This window comes from Oryctolagus cuniculus, chromosome X (assembly GCF_051225735.1).
Source record: "Oryctolagus cuniculus isolate XC-2025 breed Fujian yellow rabbit chromosome X, ASM5122573v1, whole genome shotgun sequence".
NCBI classification, from domain to species: Eukaryota; Metazoa; Chordata; class Mammalia; order Lagomorpha; family Leporidae; genus Oryctolagus; species Oryctolagus cuniculus.
The window spans coordinates 9,907,866-9,925,112 of NC_142888.1; the positions used below are offsets into that span (position 1 = coordinate 9,907,866).

Below are 17,247 nucleotides of genomic sequence, written 5' to 3' on the forward strand. Positions count from 1 at the left end.
GCCTCCATGATCTGCATTAAGCAGGAAGTTGGATCAGGGGCCCACGCACTCTGATGTGGAACATGACATCTTAAGTGCTAAACACCTGCTCCTTAATTCTTGTTTCCATTTTTAAGTCTGGATGCCCTGAGATCACTGGAGTCAGCATAGCTTAGTAGTCAGCCAGCAACTAGTCAGAGTTTCGCTTACACACCTTGAGCCAATACAGCCGCTTCCCTTTGCTGATGAATGTGTTTGGCTTCAGTAATACGTTCAAAGTCTGAGTAGTTTCCAAGTATCTCACAGCTTTTATTTTCTCTATTTGCAAGGCTTCAAGTCTGGGCAGGGACAAGCAGCTTGCTAGGGCCCTCTAGGTCTCTCCGTGAACGCGGACAACCCTGTGGATGGCCACAGCCTTCTACACCACCAAGCATAATGCAGGATCCACTCTGGTGGTCTCATTCCCACAACCTCCCTGTTAAGTTGCTGGCTGGCCTGCCAGTCTGCTGTTAGCACCAATTAGCTTTGAGACTTCAGGCTAGGGGCAAGACTGGTCACAGCAAAACATGGGATTCTCCATACTCGACTTTGAATAAAGCCAGCCGCCTCCCAGGGCCCGGACAGAACTTGTGTGACCTAGAGCCCAGGGAGAGGGAGTTGGGATGGCAGTAATCCCAGGCTAAAACATCACAGAATTCCACTGTTCTTATTAAGGTTCAATAGAATTTCTTGAGCAAATATATCGGAGTTTGTTGTGTGACTTTGTAAAACATTTCCCAAATATTAAACATTTTTGTGATAAGCGATATCTTAGGTTCTCAGGAGATGTGTTGCTCAGCTCCTTACTTGGCCATCCTGCAAGTCCCACTCCTTAAACCACAAAAGTTGCACAAGTTAATTACTGAGACTTATCCTATCCCTACGGGAAGAAGGTGGGATATTCTTTGCCATGTGAAATCTCCAAGGTAATGTCACCCTGGCAAAATGTTGACTTCAGCCTGGAAACTAACTAGACCTGCAGGAGGAAGCCACATTTTGTGAACCAAAATACCTGAATTAGTGGGTCTTCTCTGCCTATTTTAAAAAAAGCTTTTTCATTGTACTTAAAAGGCAGAGACAGACATATTCCATCTATTTGTTCACTTCCCAAATGCCTGCAATAGCCGGGGCTGGGCCGGGTCAATGCCAGGAGCCAAGAACTCTATCTGGGTCTCCCGCATGGGCAGTAGGGTCTTAGGCAGGCTTTTCCAAGCATTCTTGGATCACATGTGTTCGACACAAAAAGCTTAGTGGTGATATGGTTTACCTTGAGCTTAAAAAGATTAATAGGACTTCTCAGAGCCTTTAGTATGCTAATGTTTGTTGAGCTCCTCTAAGAGAAATGTTTGTAGTGTTTCCCAAGATTGTTGGGGGCTCTGAACACTACCCCGCCCATACACAGAATTTCACGAGATTAATGTTTTGTAAAAGACCCTTTGGTCTGTTTCACCTATTTCAGCCTGTGTCAGAAATGCTGAGATGTCAAGGGCAGAGGTGCTCGTTGGCAAACATCGTAGCTGTGTGTATCAGCCTTGCAGACACAGGAGCAGTGGTGGCGCTGAGCAGAGGGGGATCCCTCAGGGAGGTCAGTTTTGGCGGATAACCAAGCCTCTACTGAAGCTACGTCTTCTCACCAGGAGTATTTCACTGACAGCCTTCCCATTCCTGGGTTCTGTGATTATCACAGAGGACTTACCACAGGACATCAGATTAGATTCCTGGAAGATAAAGACACAACAGCTACCTTCAAAGACTACAGTTAAGGGTGCAATGGAGAAGACAGTTATAATCAAATGTTAGAGGAGGTGGGTGCTGCACTAAGACCAAGGAGACATGTGGGGAGCAACCCGGACTGGACTGAGTTACTGGAATTAAGACTTATTCTATGCATCTGCTCTCCCACAATATGGTGCTGGGAGAGGAGAAAACAGCTTCTACGCAGCTGCCTCTTGCCAACTTGAGTGATGACCTCCAGGAGCTGATCCTGCTCCTGATTGGAGGAGAGCAGCGTACTCGGCGTGTGGGTAGCAGAGTTGGGATTGGCGGAAGAGGACTATAAAGGAGGAGAGAGACAACATGCACCAGGAACATCTAAGGGGAACATCTATCTGAGGGAACACCTGTGCAGCCCCCGAGAGAGCCGGCCGGCGGTGTGCCGCTCCCCCGCGGAAGTGGGGAATGTGGCAGGGGGAACCGCCCTTCCACGGAGGTGGAAGGGTCGGTAGCCAACCCGGGAAGAACCAGCAGCAAACCCGGGGAGGGCCGAGCAGACGAAAGAACAGCACAGGGTCCTGTGTCGTTCCTCCGTGAAGAGGGGGAGCGACATAATGGTGCCGTGACTCGGATAGGAAGCCTAGGCAGGGTCTAGTGTCATTCTTCCATGAAGAGGGGGAGCGACAGAGACATGGTTAACCTGGCCCGAGGGTTGACAGAGGCCATGACACCCAAGCTGGTTCTTGAAGGTCAAGAAAGGGTTAGGCCAGGGAAGCAAGAAGAGCAGAGCAGCTACCAAAGGTAGACAGGCTTGAGAAAACCTGGCCTATTCAGGATCTACAATTAGCTCGCGTGGCTGAAGTACACGGTTTGGGAGACTGAACAGGTACAAACAGGAAAATAGGAAAGGCCTCATGCATCACACTAGACTGCTGCATCTTCTCAGGGATCATTAAAGGCTGCTGAATCTCAGCAGTTACCTTTTGCAAGCAAGCTCCTGGAAGAGCCCAGGATGAGAGCCTGAACTAGGGCACAATGGATGGCAGACAGAGAGCAACAGAGCTTACAATGACAGAACGTGGTGACGAGTTGGCATAAAGAGGTAGTTCCAGATTTCTGACCTGCACAATCACTGACAATGGGAGAGCCACGTAACACAAGGAACAAGGAGCAAACTTTTGGGGAGGAGACAAGATATTCATGTCTGCACTTGGTTCACTGAAATTCCACAAACATGTGAGACATGTTCAGGAGATGGCTAGAATTCTGGGCTGAGAAGTATGGACTTCACATGTGTTGGACTAAGAGCTGTAGGTGTAGGATACTGAACAGGGAATACAGACTGGGAACAGACTAAAACCCCGCAAATACCCATAGCATTCGTCTATTTGGAATCTGGCATACAGTACAGTGTCTACTGTGTATAAAATATGCTGCTTTCTCTGCCTCTCCTTTTCTGTAACTCTAAGTAAATAAACAAATCTTAAAAAAACAAAATAGGGGTTGTCACTGTGGCATAATGGGTAAAGCCGCCGCCTGTAATGCCAGCATCCCATATGGGCACCAGTTCAAGTCCTGACTGCTCCACTTCTGATCCAGCTCTCTGCCGTGGCCTGGGAAAGCAGTGGAAGATGGCCCAACTCCTTGGGCCCCTGCACCCACGTGGGAGACCCAAAATAAGCTCCTGGCTTCAGATCGGTGCAGCTCCAGCTGTTGCGGTCATCTAGGGAGTGAACCAGAGATGGAAGACCACTCTCTTTCTGTGCCTCTCCTTCTCTGTGTAACCCTTTCAAGTAAATAAATAAATCTTTTAAAAAAATATGCTGGATGCCAAGGTACAAAAAATAAAAAAGGCCCTTTCACCCAGGGAGACTGTGATCTAGTTGTGGAGAAAAGAATTGTACCCAACCATTATGCAAAATGAATTAAGAGCTATAAACGTGTTGAGTGTAGTAATTCATTCAATGAAAGAGGTGTTATGGGTTTCAGGAGAAGGGAGCATTTGAATTGAACTTTGTAAATTAAGTTGACTTTGGGGCCTGAGCTGTGGCGCAACAGGTTAAAGCCCTGGCCTGCAGTGCCGGCATCCCACATGGGCACTGGTTCTAGTCCTGGCTGTTCCTCTTCCGATCCGGCTTTCTGCTATGGTCTGGGATAGCAGTAGAAGATGGCCCAAGTGCTTGGGCCCCTGCACCCATGTGGGAGACCTGGAAGAGGCTCCTGGCTTCGGATTGGCTCAGCTCCAGCCATTGCAGCCATCTGGGGAGTGAATCAGCAGATGGAGGACCTCTCTCTGTCTCTACCTCTCTCTGCAACTCTCTTAAAAAAGTAAAATAAAATCTTTAAAAAAAAAAAAGTAAGTTGATTTTGACAAGTAGGGAAAGGGAAAGAAAACAAGTAATTTGAGGCTGGAAATGAATATATAAAGATTGCAACTGAATGGAGGGTAGAAGTGACAGGAGAAAAGCCAGACAGGTGGCTTGACGTCAAGATCTAGGTGCTTTGAGATTCATGCCGAGGTTTCTTATGAGTTCACTTGCAAGGTGGCACACAAGTGCCTTTGTATATATCCAAGGCTTCTACCTAATCTCTAATATCAGAAACACCTTTAAAAATAATGAATTTAGAGGACCATTGCTGTGGTGCAGTGGATTAAGCTGCCACTGTGACACTGGCAGCCCAGAGTGCAGTCCCAGCTGCTCCACTTCCAATCCCCCTCCTTGCTAATGTACCTGGAAAGGCAGCTGATAATGGATCAAGTACTTGGACCACTGCTACCATGTGGGAGACTGGATGGAGTTCCAGGCTCCTGGCTTCAGACTGGCCTAGCCCGGGTATCTGGGGACGGAGGCAGCAGATGAAGATCTCTTTGTCTTTCTCACACCCCTCCCTCGCCACCTCTGTCATTCTGCCTTTCAAATAGATAAATCTTAAAAAAACCACAATAATCAAAAATGCCAAAGGAAATCTAAAAACCACCAAACTAAGCCTTGAGATTTGTAAATGCTTCTTTTTTCAGTTCTATTATTTCCATTTGGCACAACTGCAAAACTCTGTGTTAGTGGAACTTTAATTATTTGGCTTCATTATACACTTTCCATTGCATCTAAGAATATAAATAATTTTATTCTAATGCTCTCATTTGAATTTGTAGTTAAAAACATTGCTAAAAATCACATTTTTGGGGCACTGTTTTGGTATGGTTAAGGAAAACAAAATATATATATTGCTAATGAAGTCATTAGTAACTGAAAGTGACCGATTATATAAAGACAGTAAACAATCAGATATTAAACACATTTTAAAGATGAAAAATATTTTATTTAAACTTTTCTTCATAAACACTTTTAACATTTTTTTCAATTTAAAAACAGAATGGATAGCATAAACATGTTTGAATAGATTATATCCACGGCTTGGGAAAAATTACCTGACAAAAATGTAAAGGCTTTCAAAACAGGTATAAAAGGCAAACCTTAAATTATTCTAAGACTGTTATATCGGCTCTAGGATTATTTGACTACTGGCCCAAAATGTACCTAAAGGTCAAAATATTTTTCTATAGACAAAGTATGCCCAAGAGATACAGGGCATATACAAGTTAGGTAGAAAATAACCTCTCCGATCACCTCACTGGAACGTTCCTTCAAAAAGCAAACACTTAATCCTTACTGGTACTGGTTAATAAAATTTTTAATGTAGCTGTTCCCGAAGATGTAAAAAAGAAAACCCAAGAATATCAAGGGGGAACAAAGCTGATGGCATTCTCTCAATGTTACTTGTGTAATATTGAAGTTGCACTGGTATACTGAAAGGATATGATTTCCATGAATTTATCTATTCCAGTCTATGCCTATTGAATATTTGACTTTATAAACTCTTGGTAAACTAATTTCTCAGAATTTTCGTTTTTAAGATAAATCTCTTTTTAGAAGATATTTATTCCCAAACCGACTCTGTGACTGAACAAATATATGATGTCTAAAAATGTTCAGAATAAAAAAGAAAAGTCAAAATGTATAGTAGGCAAACAAGAAAACTGGCACTAGCAGTTTTACTGCCATATAGCCCTCAATTATATCTAATTTACACTATATCTATGCTGTGTTTTACTTCAGTCTAAAACTTTAAATTATGTATTCTCAAAAGAGCTAGTCTCTTCTGAGATAGCTTATAAACTGAAATAACAATTTATATTATAAACTGAAATGTTATGACCTACACCCACATATACATATATAAAAATAGTCCCACTGAATGTTTGACATGTTTTAGATTATGCAGCTCAAATAATTTGTTATAAAATATCTTAAAGCTTAGTTTCATGTAGTTAAGACAAAACTCTCCATTTTCACCACTTGTCCCCACACAGACACGTGTGTCCTTTCCTACGAGCCACGCAGGCTGCCCAGAATGAGGTGTCCGAAGGTGCTGCTTTAGCAAAGAGCAAGTGACGGGCTCAGTCAGTATTTCACAAACGAGGGCAACACTCGCAGAGAGCAGAGGAATGAGTGCACAGAGAATGCTGTCTCAGGAAACACAAGTCTACTCAGTAAGCTTTGCTTCTTTAAAACCCAGTAGCATCTCTTCCAATACAAAACCTTCAGTGTGAGAATCTTGCATCTTATGAAACGGCTGTAGTGCAAGGATTTTCTTCAAAATCAAAACTTAGAAGGTCAAAGACATGGAAGAGAACCAATGGTTCTAATTAAGATGCAATTAATGAGAATCAGCTATTTTTGTGAAGTCTGGCATTTAAAACGTAAAGCAAAGTAACACATAGGGCATAACAGTTATACTGTAGTTTCAAATCTCTTACTGAATTTTGAAATAACTACTATTTTGAGCGCATACAATGTACATAAACACAAATGCTTTGAAGTGAAGCACACAAAAAATAAACTTGAAAAAAGTTGTATGAAAAAATTTTCCATAGTTTAGTATAACAAAAATAAATCTCTTGCAGCAATTAAACCATAATTTTAAAGGGAATGTACGTTAATCATGGATTTAAAAGAACCTAAATTAGAACTACCTATAAACAGAAGAGTTTTCTCATACATTCAGAACCCAAGCCATAGCAACTATTCTTAAAGCTCAAAACTGATTACAGCTAACATCAGGTCAGACATGACTTACGTGAAGCTGAACCCAGAGTTAGTTCAAGTTAAGATTTCACAAATTTTATGAAACACAAACTTTGATCTTGGCCTCATGTCTTTTATATGGAAAACCAAGAAAATACAACTGTTTGCTCGGATGTGACCCTAAGTAGGGCTATGAATTCCCATCTGAGCCACCACTGGAGTGTCAAGCCTTTGATATGGGCACTCCGTCTGATGGTGCCTTCTTGGTCTTTCCCAGCAAAAGACATCAATGAGGAAAATAATGAAGACATTATTTTCTTTAAAGCAAGACAGCGCACATTCAAAAACCTTAAATGAACTAATGTATTAGAAAAAAAATTAAATGGTTAACTTAATCTCTAATTTTCAAAAGTAACAGAATTAAAGAGTATTTTTAAATGTAGAAACAGAGGCTGGCACTGTGGGGCAGGTTAATCTTCCGCCTGTGGCGCCAGCATCCCATAGGGGCGCCAGTTCTACTCCCAGCTGCTCCTCTTCTGCTCCAGCTCTCTGCGTGGCCTGGGAGAGCAGTGGAAGATGGCCCCAGTGCTTGGGCCCCTGCACTTGGGTGGGAGACCAGGAAGAAGCTCCTGGCTCCTGATCAGTGCAGTTACGGCCACTGCAGCCATTTGGGGAGTGAACCAGCAGATAGAAGACCTTTCTCTCTGTCTCTCCCTCTCAGTCTGTAACTTTACCTCTCAAATAAATAAATAAAATCTTAAAAAAAAAAGTAGAAAAAGACTTTTACCCACATTACTATGGGAAGCAAGATATCAACTTGCATTTTTAGAAACTAAGTAAATGAAAGATCACTTAATGAAAAATTAAGTCTCATATACAAAAGAATATTATTAACTTGATTTCTGAAACCAATGCCAATGATATTTCTCTTTCAAAAGCTACTTGTGCACCTGATTGTGTTTCTGAAACTCAAATGTCTCCAGTTAATGGAGTGTTAAAATCAGGTTTTATTACACAGTAAGTCTAACTGAACTGCAAAAACAAAAACAAAAACAAAGTCTTCACATTTCCACGTCACGCTTCTATTATGTTCAATGGTGGCAGCAGCAAAAAAGAAAAAGAAAAGAAAACAGAGAAAAAACACAGAAACTAGAAAATTTATACAACAGCAGCCATATAGAAGGCATTGCAATATTGCACCAATATCCTAAGTTCTGGCAAGTTCTGCCAGTGTAGATCTAGTCTGTATCACATATAGACTACTCCAGAGAAAATGGCATCAATTTGAATGATCCATTCCCAGGTTAGTCTTGCTGAATTTTGTCAACTCCATCTTCTCCTTCGAATCTACAGAGTTGCAAGGTGCAGCTAATCCTAAAATACTTATAAACACTTTTGAACAGCTATTCTTGATTCACTCTGAACTTTGTGGTTACTATCCTTCATGCTAGTAGCTTTCAGTAAACAAGGCAAAAGCTGAGGGCTTACGTCCCTAGTGCCACTGGGTATTTTTGTATGGTATTTTATATGAAATAAACATGTAGACAACCAATAACGTAATTCTTATCTCTAAGTCAAAACTGAGCTCAAATTTTCCAAGAGTTGCTATCTTCCATCCAATAACAGATGCAGCAGCCTTAATGAATGGAAAGAATGGGGGTTGCACTTACTTTCAAGGGGCCTTTATTCAGGAGTCTGGTATTCCCTAAATTCTCTTTAAAAGTGCTTATACGCTGCAGGGTCAGAGCTTGTCAAATACCACTCCAATTCTCACTAAAAACAGGGCAATGTTAAACAGACTGCAAAGAAAAACATTTTCAAAAAGAAAGCATGTATTGGTAAGGAACACTAAAATTTACTTCTGAAAATAAAGTATAAAAATGTTAGTTTTCTTAAATCCATACATGTTTCAGAAATACAAGAAGCTCTAATATTACTGAATCTGTATGGACTCAAAATAGGCTACTTTGATATCAAATGAGGACTCCAGTTATTTTAACTTTCTGAAAATGTTAACACACGAAAAGACATTACATCTAAAATTCAACAAGTATGGCGAACCGTGTGTGCAAGTGTACTAGCTTAAAAATATAGAATCCTAACCACACGTACAAGGGATGTGCCTTATCTATTTATAGGAAGTATGGATATGCTTTCACTAACACGATGCAGTTTAGAGAAGGCAGCTTAGAAATAGTGTTTTGAATATAAAAAGTTAACTTTGTATAGAAAATTTGTATTTTTGCATTTTCAGCAAAAAGCCATGCAAAAAGGTCAAGAGTTTTAAACATTTAAATAATAAAACCCCAAAAAAATTACAGACCGAAATACACGGAAATAAATGTTCAAAAAGGTTTCGGAAAGAGAAAGGGACTGAAATCACATCCAGTGACACATGTCGGTCTTCTCTTAGAAGATGCGTGACTCCTACACTAACACCTGAAAGAAATGTGTAAAGCAGAAAATCAACTTCCTAGGTAAGTGGAGCATTCCATTAAACTGCTTCTGGAAGTAGTTTCAAGAGCTAGCGCTTAGATTTCACTTATTGCATGAGTTTGAGGCCACTGGGGGAAAAAGGATGCTAGCACAGAATGAGAAATTCTTACGATATTAGACCAATGGCTTTGATAGTAAAACTGGTGAGGTTTTTCTTTTATGTTTGTTAATTAACTACTTTAGCACAAACAAATGCTTTGTTTGCCTTTGTTTTTTCAAAGGAAAAAGCTGTCATTAGTTGCAACGTCTGACTTCATCCAGCACATAGTCCGGAAAATGCAGGTTGCACACTTGTAAGCCATCCAGCTTGCAGGGCATTCGAGGGTACTCATCTTCCTTCCATCTGTTTTCATCTGGATCAAATGTGAGAATGGAATCACTGTAATGACCGTTATAGCAAAGGCCTCCGAGAACCATTATTTGTTTGTCCAGCACAGTCACACCATGGCCACTCCTACCAATTGGCATGGATGCCAAGATGGTCCACTGATCAGTCTCTGGGTTATACACTTCTGTGGAAGGGCATCCCTGAGATTCAAAAGAGGCCCTCAAGATCACACAGACACCACCAAAGACGTAAAGCTTACCGTTGTAAGAAATCATCTTGTGAAAGCATCGCGCGTAATTCATCTTGCTCTTGTTCTCCCAACAGTTGGTAACTACTTGGGTTCTTCTGGTCCGCTGCTCTATGGTCCCTTCTTTACTGGGGTCAAACACACACACTTGCTTGGAGGTGGAAGACGAGGTGATTCCACCAGTGATGAACAACTTGTTATTGAGCACTGTCCCTTCATGTCCGTATTTGTTAACTGGATAAGGATCCACAAATTCCCACTTATCATTGGTGATGTCATATCTCTCTGTTGAATAGAAAGTCTCATCCCTGGTTCTGCCTGCTACGGCGTAAATAAACTTGCCAATAACACCAACTGCAAATTCTGAACGGGGGACAGACATGTCTGCCATCCGCAGCCAAGAGTTTTGTCTTGGGTCATATCTGAACACTTTGGAAGAAGCATGGAATTCACCATCCGGGCCCAGCTCTTCCCCACCTAACAGGAACACAAAATTGTTGACAATAGCAAGGCAGTCTGGCCGTAGAGGTACCTGCGGGCCCTCCAGCTCCCACCAGACTCTCGGTTTCTTTAAGAGTAGGATTTTGCTGTTAACCATGCTATGTCCAATCATTCCTCGGAATACTGTAGTTTGCGGTTTGGCAGAACGAATGCGGCTTGATTTCATGTCCAACAGAGGCTGCTGGTGAACATTCTGAAAGTAATTCAACGCCTGTTCAACTTCATAGCGCAGCTGTCGAGAGTATCTGTAAAATTCTGATGTTTTAACCTAAGAATGCAAGCACAAGAATTTAATTCAAAGAAAAAGTATCAATGGCTAACAAAAATACCAAAGCCTAGTAAGCTACGATATTCTTCGGAAACTACTTTTCCTGGTAAAAATCACCTGCTTTTCTTTGTTTTCTACAAAGCTTTTTTTTTTTTTACAATATTTGTTTTTATAATTTGTATTTATAATATTTTAATACATTCCCAAGCTCTGAAAAGTAAACAAGCTATTTTCAGGCACAAGTTAATTTCTAGGCAGAAGGAAATTCGTCTCAGAAAATGTACTAGACACCTATTAGATGTCAGGGCCTGGGCTACATGGGAAGACAAATATGGGGCTTCACAGTAGAGGAAACCAGGCCTGCAGTTTTCTTAACCACAGGTAACACTGTAAATGAACCATGACTGAATCCTTTGAGGAGGTAAGTCAGTGAAAACTGAAATACACATGAAAATCCCATTAGGTTTTTGACATAAAAACTTGATTTGATATTATCAGCTCCTACAGTAGTAATTCAATAGATGAGAATAGGTCTAATTTTTTTCCCTTCTTGTTTTTGGAGCTGGAACTATCTAATTATGATATCTATCAAGACCTTATTTGTTTTTTTTTTTTTTGTTTTTTGTTTTTTTTTTTGACAGGCAGAGTGGACAGTGAGAGAGAGAGACAGAGAGAAAGGTCTTCCTTTGCCGTTGGTTCACCCTCCAATGGCCGCCGCGGCCGGCGCGCTGCGGCCGGCGCACCGCGCTGATCCGATGGCAGGAGCCAGGAGCCAGGTGCTTTTCCTGGTCTCCCATGGGGTGCAGGGCCCAAGCACCTGGGCCATCCTCCACTGCACTCCCTGGCCACAGCAGAGGGCTGGCCTGGAAGAGGGGCAACCGGGACAGAATCCGGCGCCCCAACCGGGACTAGAACCCGGTGTGCCGGCGCCGCTAGGCGGAGGATTAGCCTAGTGAGCCGCGGCGCCGGCCCAAGACCTTATGAATCCATTTTAAGTATTGTGCTAATAAGTTCTATGGGAAGATATAAAATAATATGTGGTTCATTTCTTCAAAGAGCCTAGAATATATCTGGGTCAATGAAATGCAATACAGATTCACCAGTAAGTAAACAGGTGAGTTGACAACAAGGCACGAAAATATCTAGCAATCTGTGAGGGCTGCAGAAGCTGGAAATCAAGCAGAAAAAAGTCTGCCATCATACAATAAGGATAAGAGGACTCCAAATCTGGACAGCAGAAATGAACTATTGTAAAGAGAACATCTGCAAACATTCATGACGGACTGGAGGCAGAGCATGGTGAAGAAGTGAGGACTCAGGCCGGCGCCGCGGCTCACTAGGCTAATCCTCCGCCTAGCGGCGCCGGCACACCGGGTTCTAGTCCTGGTCGGGGCGCCGGATTCTGTCCCGGTTGCCCCTCTTCCAGGCCAGCTCTCTGCTGTGGCCAGGGAGTGCAGTGGAGGATGGCCCAGGTGCTTGGGCCCTGCACCCCATGGGAGACCAGGAGAAGCACCTGGCTCCTGGCTCCTGCCATCGGATCAGCGCGGTGCGCCGGCCGCAGCACGCTGGCCACGGCGGCCATTGGAGGGTGAACCAACGGCAAAGGAAGACCTTTCTCTCTGTCTCTCTCTCTCACTGTCCACTCTGCCTGTCAAAAAAAAAAAAAGTGAGGACTCAAATGTGATTTGAGGAAAGACTTGAGGTGAGTGAGAGTGTGTGACCAGGAAGGGAAAAAAGGGGAGATGAGCTGGCTTGGGAGTGGCATTCAACTCTGCTGGTAGGATACTCGGGAGGAAACATCCAGGAGTCTGTTAGAAATCCAGGATGGCATCCCGGGAAGGAGGCAAAACCAGGCACACATATTTATGGGCTTTGCCTGCTTTCTTCTTTTTCCCTGCCCATCTTCTTATCTTTCTCTTTCTTTAATCCATTAATTTATTCGTTTCCTACCTTTATTCAAAAAATATTTGAAACATACAGCATCACAAACTTGTGTCTAAGTATTCTGATAACTGTATTTAACCTAAGTGGTTTCCTTTCTAATCTAAGGCATTTTATTTTATGCATTTAAAACTATTATTCTGGGGACTGGCAATGTGGCATGGTAAGTTAAGCTACTGCCTGTGATGCTGGCATTCCACATGGGCACTGGGTTGAGTCCCAACCGCTCCACTTCTGATCCAGCTCCCTGCTTATGTGCCTGGGAAAGCAGCGGACGATGGCCCAAGTGCTTGGGTCCCCTCACCCACACGGAAGATCCAATGAAGCTCCTGGCTCCTACTGGGCCCAGCCCTGCCTGTTGCACCAATTTGGAGAGTAAAATAGAGGATGGAAGATCTATCCTACCCCTCTTTCTCTGTAACTCTGTCTTTCAAGTAAATAAAATAAATCTTTAAAATAATAAAAAAAAAATTGGGGCCAGCACTGTGGCGTAGTGGGGTAAAGCTGCCGCCTGAAGTGCCTGCCGGTACGAGTCCCGGCTGCCCCATTTCTGATCCAGCTCTCTGTTATGGCCTGGGAAAGCAGAAGATGGCTCAAGTCCTTGGGACCCTGCACATGTGTGGGAGACCCAACTTTATGGCTATTTGGGGGATTAACCAGAAGATGGAAGATCTCTCTCCCCCATCTGCCTTTCAAACAGATAAATCTTTTTAGAAGGGAAATAAATAAAAGCTCATAGTACTCCAGTATTACAATAATTAAAGTTTCTGCATGCTTGCTTGTGAATAGTGATTCCCTCACATTTTATAAATACTTTGCACTATTTTCTACATATAAACAGAAAATGGGTCTCTTAAAGCCATCAAAAATACATTCATGGCTGGCACCATGGCTCACTAGGCTAATCCTCCGCCTACGGCGCCGGTACCCGAGTTCTAGTCCCGGTGGCTCCTCTTCCAGTCCAGCTCTCTGCTGTGGCCCGGGAAGGCAGTGGAGGATGCCCAAGTGCTTGGGCCCTGCACCTGCATAGGAGACCAGGAGGAAGCACCTGGCTCCTGGCTTTGGATCGGTGCAGTGTGCTGGCCGCAACATGCCGGCTGTAGCAGCCACTTGGGGGGTGAACCAATGGAAAAAGGAAGACCTTTCTCTCTGTCTCTCACTGTCTAACTCTGCCTGTCAAAAAAAAAAAAAAAAAAGACACACAGTAATAAAAAAAGAATCTTTTCCTATTACATTATTTTCTTCTAAAAATTCTCTAATATACTATGCTTTACCCATTTTGCTCATCTTCTGATGTATTTATAGGAGCTGAAAGGCAGTACTCTGGAAATCAACAAGAATCACAAACCTCAAATTAAATATTTAAGTGCCTACTGTGCACAGCCAGTGGTCTGAGAGCTACACAGGTTTTCAAGTAACAGAATCTTGTCCAGCATAGTAATTAAGCACCATGTCAAGCAGGCCGTATGGTGATTAAGAATTCAATTTAGGAAATTTCTGACTTCACTACTCACAGGCTGTGCAATCCTGAGCATGTAATTCAACATCCTTAAGCCCATTTCCTCATCCGTGTTACTGGGGTACCAACAGTACCTATGCCTCCTAAACCCTAGGATGAGTGAGACAATCTAAGTAGAAAGGCGTAAGTATGGTGCCTGCCATGTGGCATTGGGCAAAAAATATTAGCTGTCATTAGCTATTATTACTGACCAAGGGACATCTGTGCAAGTGTTACTAAGCGTAAATCAATGCATCTGATCACATGTTCTTTTGGTCTGTTTAACAATTTAGTCCTGGAGAAAGTAGAGGAGAAATGGGAGAAACTGTTAATTTGGCCTTAATCCTCACTAGAAAAAATATGACTGGTAACACACAAGCAGGAGGAAGCGTTACAGAAAGCAGCCATGTTGTCTGGAGAACAAGAAAGGAAGAATGCTGCACATATTGGATAGGCAGATTTCAAGTTTTTCAAAGGAAAATTAGGATCAATTCCAACATCAGAAAATGTAAGAAAACTCGAGAAGGCTTGGAGGCTCTCAAAAGCATAATGCTGACTGCATAATTGCAAAATACACTCATGAGAGGAAGAAAAGGACAAAGCATCTAAAAAATCTAATGTGCTACACAGAGAGCTTTCTGGAATTCAGATGTTAAAAAATCACAACAGATGGTAAAAAAATAGGCACATAAAGTATTACAAAGAATGAAATGGAGCTTTACAAATATACAGTGAATAAGACTAAAGCTTCAGGAGAAACAGTGACTTTAAAAAGTACTAGATACTGAAGATAGGGCATTGTGGATGTTAAAGGAAAAAGTGAAGTCCCACGGACGGGGTGGCTTATATAATATTAACAAACGACAAAGAGACACAGTCTTATTCCTACTTCCAGTTTCGGCTAAGAATGTGTTATTCTTTCCGATCTGAAGATTAAACACAATTGCTACGAAGAAAACAAATCCAAGATGTTTAAGGAAAAAAAAAAAAAAGAAATACCAGCTAGTTATTTTCACCAAGTTGGTCATCTAATCTCACAAATCATGTCCTACGATCCTGAGAGGCATCAAAGACAAGGCTGTCCCCCTGCCTTATTATTATTAGAATTGCTTTCTATAACCCTTGTACAATGGTGAAAAATGAGAGAGGACTAAAAACCAGATCAGTTTTCCAACTACAGAGTGGTTAGCCTGAGGTGGATCCTGGATTGTTAAATAGTTAGCATCTGAAAATAAGAAAGCGCTACACTCTAGGAGTCAATACAGATTTACTAGGTAGTTCAAGACTGATCCTGTTTCCTAATTTTTGATGATATAATAACAGCACTGGTAGCGAATGAGGGAACATATAACTTGAGCAAAGTAATCTACAAAGTTGAATCATAAGAGAAGTATGAGGGACCCACAAACCACCTGGAGTGTATTTGGAAGTAGGGTGAGGTAACAGGAAACCCATAGTTTCAGCATATGCTCCAGGGATCTACCAACTCTAAAAATGCAGAGCTTCACTAGATCCAGCCTCGATACGAATTAACAATGGGATACTGCAGCCTTAGGAGCTAATATCACGGACTGGATTAACAGAGTAGACAATCGCATCCTCTTCATTCAGGTAAAACCACAACTAAGACAGTGTTCAGTTCCATCATTACACTTCAAAATAGACACTGGCAAACTGGACCACATCCAGGAGACAATGAAAGAATCCAAAGGCAGAATGGTTAAATGGATGAAGAATGTTTCAATCTGAGAAGGACAGTGACTGTTTTTCAGGACCAGTAAGTACAAGTTAGGAGGAAGAGTTTAGGCCAATAGGAAAAAGCTCTATAATTAGAACTGTTAAGATAGCAGATGTTCATTGTATTAATATTCCTAATAACAAAAATTATTAGTAAAACATTGTTGGATAAACTCTAGCATATACAATATGCAGTCATTAAAAAGAGGTTAATCCATATGCACTGATACAGATGTCCAAAATTTTAAATGAGGAAAACTACAGTATATGTGTGTTTATATATGTATATATATAAAATATTCTGAAAAAATAAACAATGGACTGTTTTACACAGAGGTATGTGTAGGGGAAAACACATCAGTGTATGTGTACATGGGAAACCTGTCCTTTGATTCTACATAGCTTGGTTTTTGTTGTTTACAGGGGCCATGTCTTATCTTTTGCATAGAGTCAAAAGGTTATGGGTATAGATTCCCAAGTCAGGGACTGCTCACCTCTGATGTTAGTGAGCCTCCAGACACTGGAGGTAGATTATGTATGAGCACCTCCACAGAGCTGGAAACGGATTCCAGTGTGCCATGGAGGGCCGTGCTAGATGGCCTATACGGCCCTTCCCAACCCTAGGCTCTGGCAGATCCCATCAAACTGGTCCAGCTTAACTGCTCTTAGAGTCATTTTCTAGTCTCTTGTCTCACATTCAATCTTTGGGTTCCTTTGTCTTCTCCTCATTCATTCTCTTGTGCTCCTTGGACACCTGGGTTCCAAAGAGTTTATAAGAGTCACTTTAACTCTATGTTAAAGTCCAAATGAAAGCTACCTATCTTTATCCAATTTGTTCTACCTCTAAGCCCTCCAAAATGGAAGTTGTGCCTTTTCAGATAGCTGAATATTCCATTAAAGACATTCTAACCAAAGAAACTTAGCTCATCTTTCTCTCTCCAAGACTAGTGCTAGATTTGCCTTGGCCTTTTCCCAGAGAGACTGCTGTGGTTTTCCTCTAAAATCACAAAGAAACAGTAACAATAACCAATTTCTTCTTTCATTATCAAAACAGGGAATTAGTGCCTCTCTGAAAATCCCATACAAGGCAATTACAGAAACACTGCTTTAAAACAAAGTGCAGGGCTGAAACCTTCTATAGGAATTGAGTCAATTCAAATGCATTAACGAAGGCAACCACCAAAAAAGAAGCATGTGGCTCATCTTTTCAATAGAAAAGGCATTTCTCCTATCGTTCATCCCTCATGTGACAGTTTATCTGTATATCAGATGCTCTCAGAAGAGATATGGAAAGAATGGTATTTCTCTCATGTTCACAATTGCTTTCCCCCTCTTTTCCTAAGATTAAAAACACCAACTTGTTTTAAAACTCAGAAAGAATATTTTAACACTTTTCTTGCTTTGGTACTTTTA

General features: G+C 41.9%; 1 protein-coding gene across 6 annotated transcripts in view; it reads right to left on the minus strand.

The window, feature by feature from the left end:
- Positions 1–5,030: 5,030 nt before the first annotated feature.
- KLHL15 (kelch like family member 15) overlaps positions 5,031–17,247 on the minus strand; it is a 48,956-nt gene continuing 36,739 nt past the window's right edge. For 5 of the 6 annotated variants that reach the window (XM_089324487.1, XM_089324488.1, XM_089324489.1 and 2 more), the window contains one exon: positions 5,031–10,658. In XM_089324487.1, the coding sequence (XP_089180613.1) occupies positions 9,549–10,658 (1,110 nt within the window). In that variant the 3' untranslated portion in view covers positions 5,031–9,548. The remainder of the gene's footprint in view (positions 10,659–17,247) is intronic. The other variant, XM_017349958.4, reaches the window with a different exon arrangement.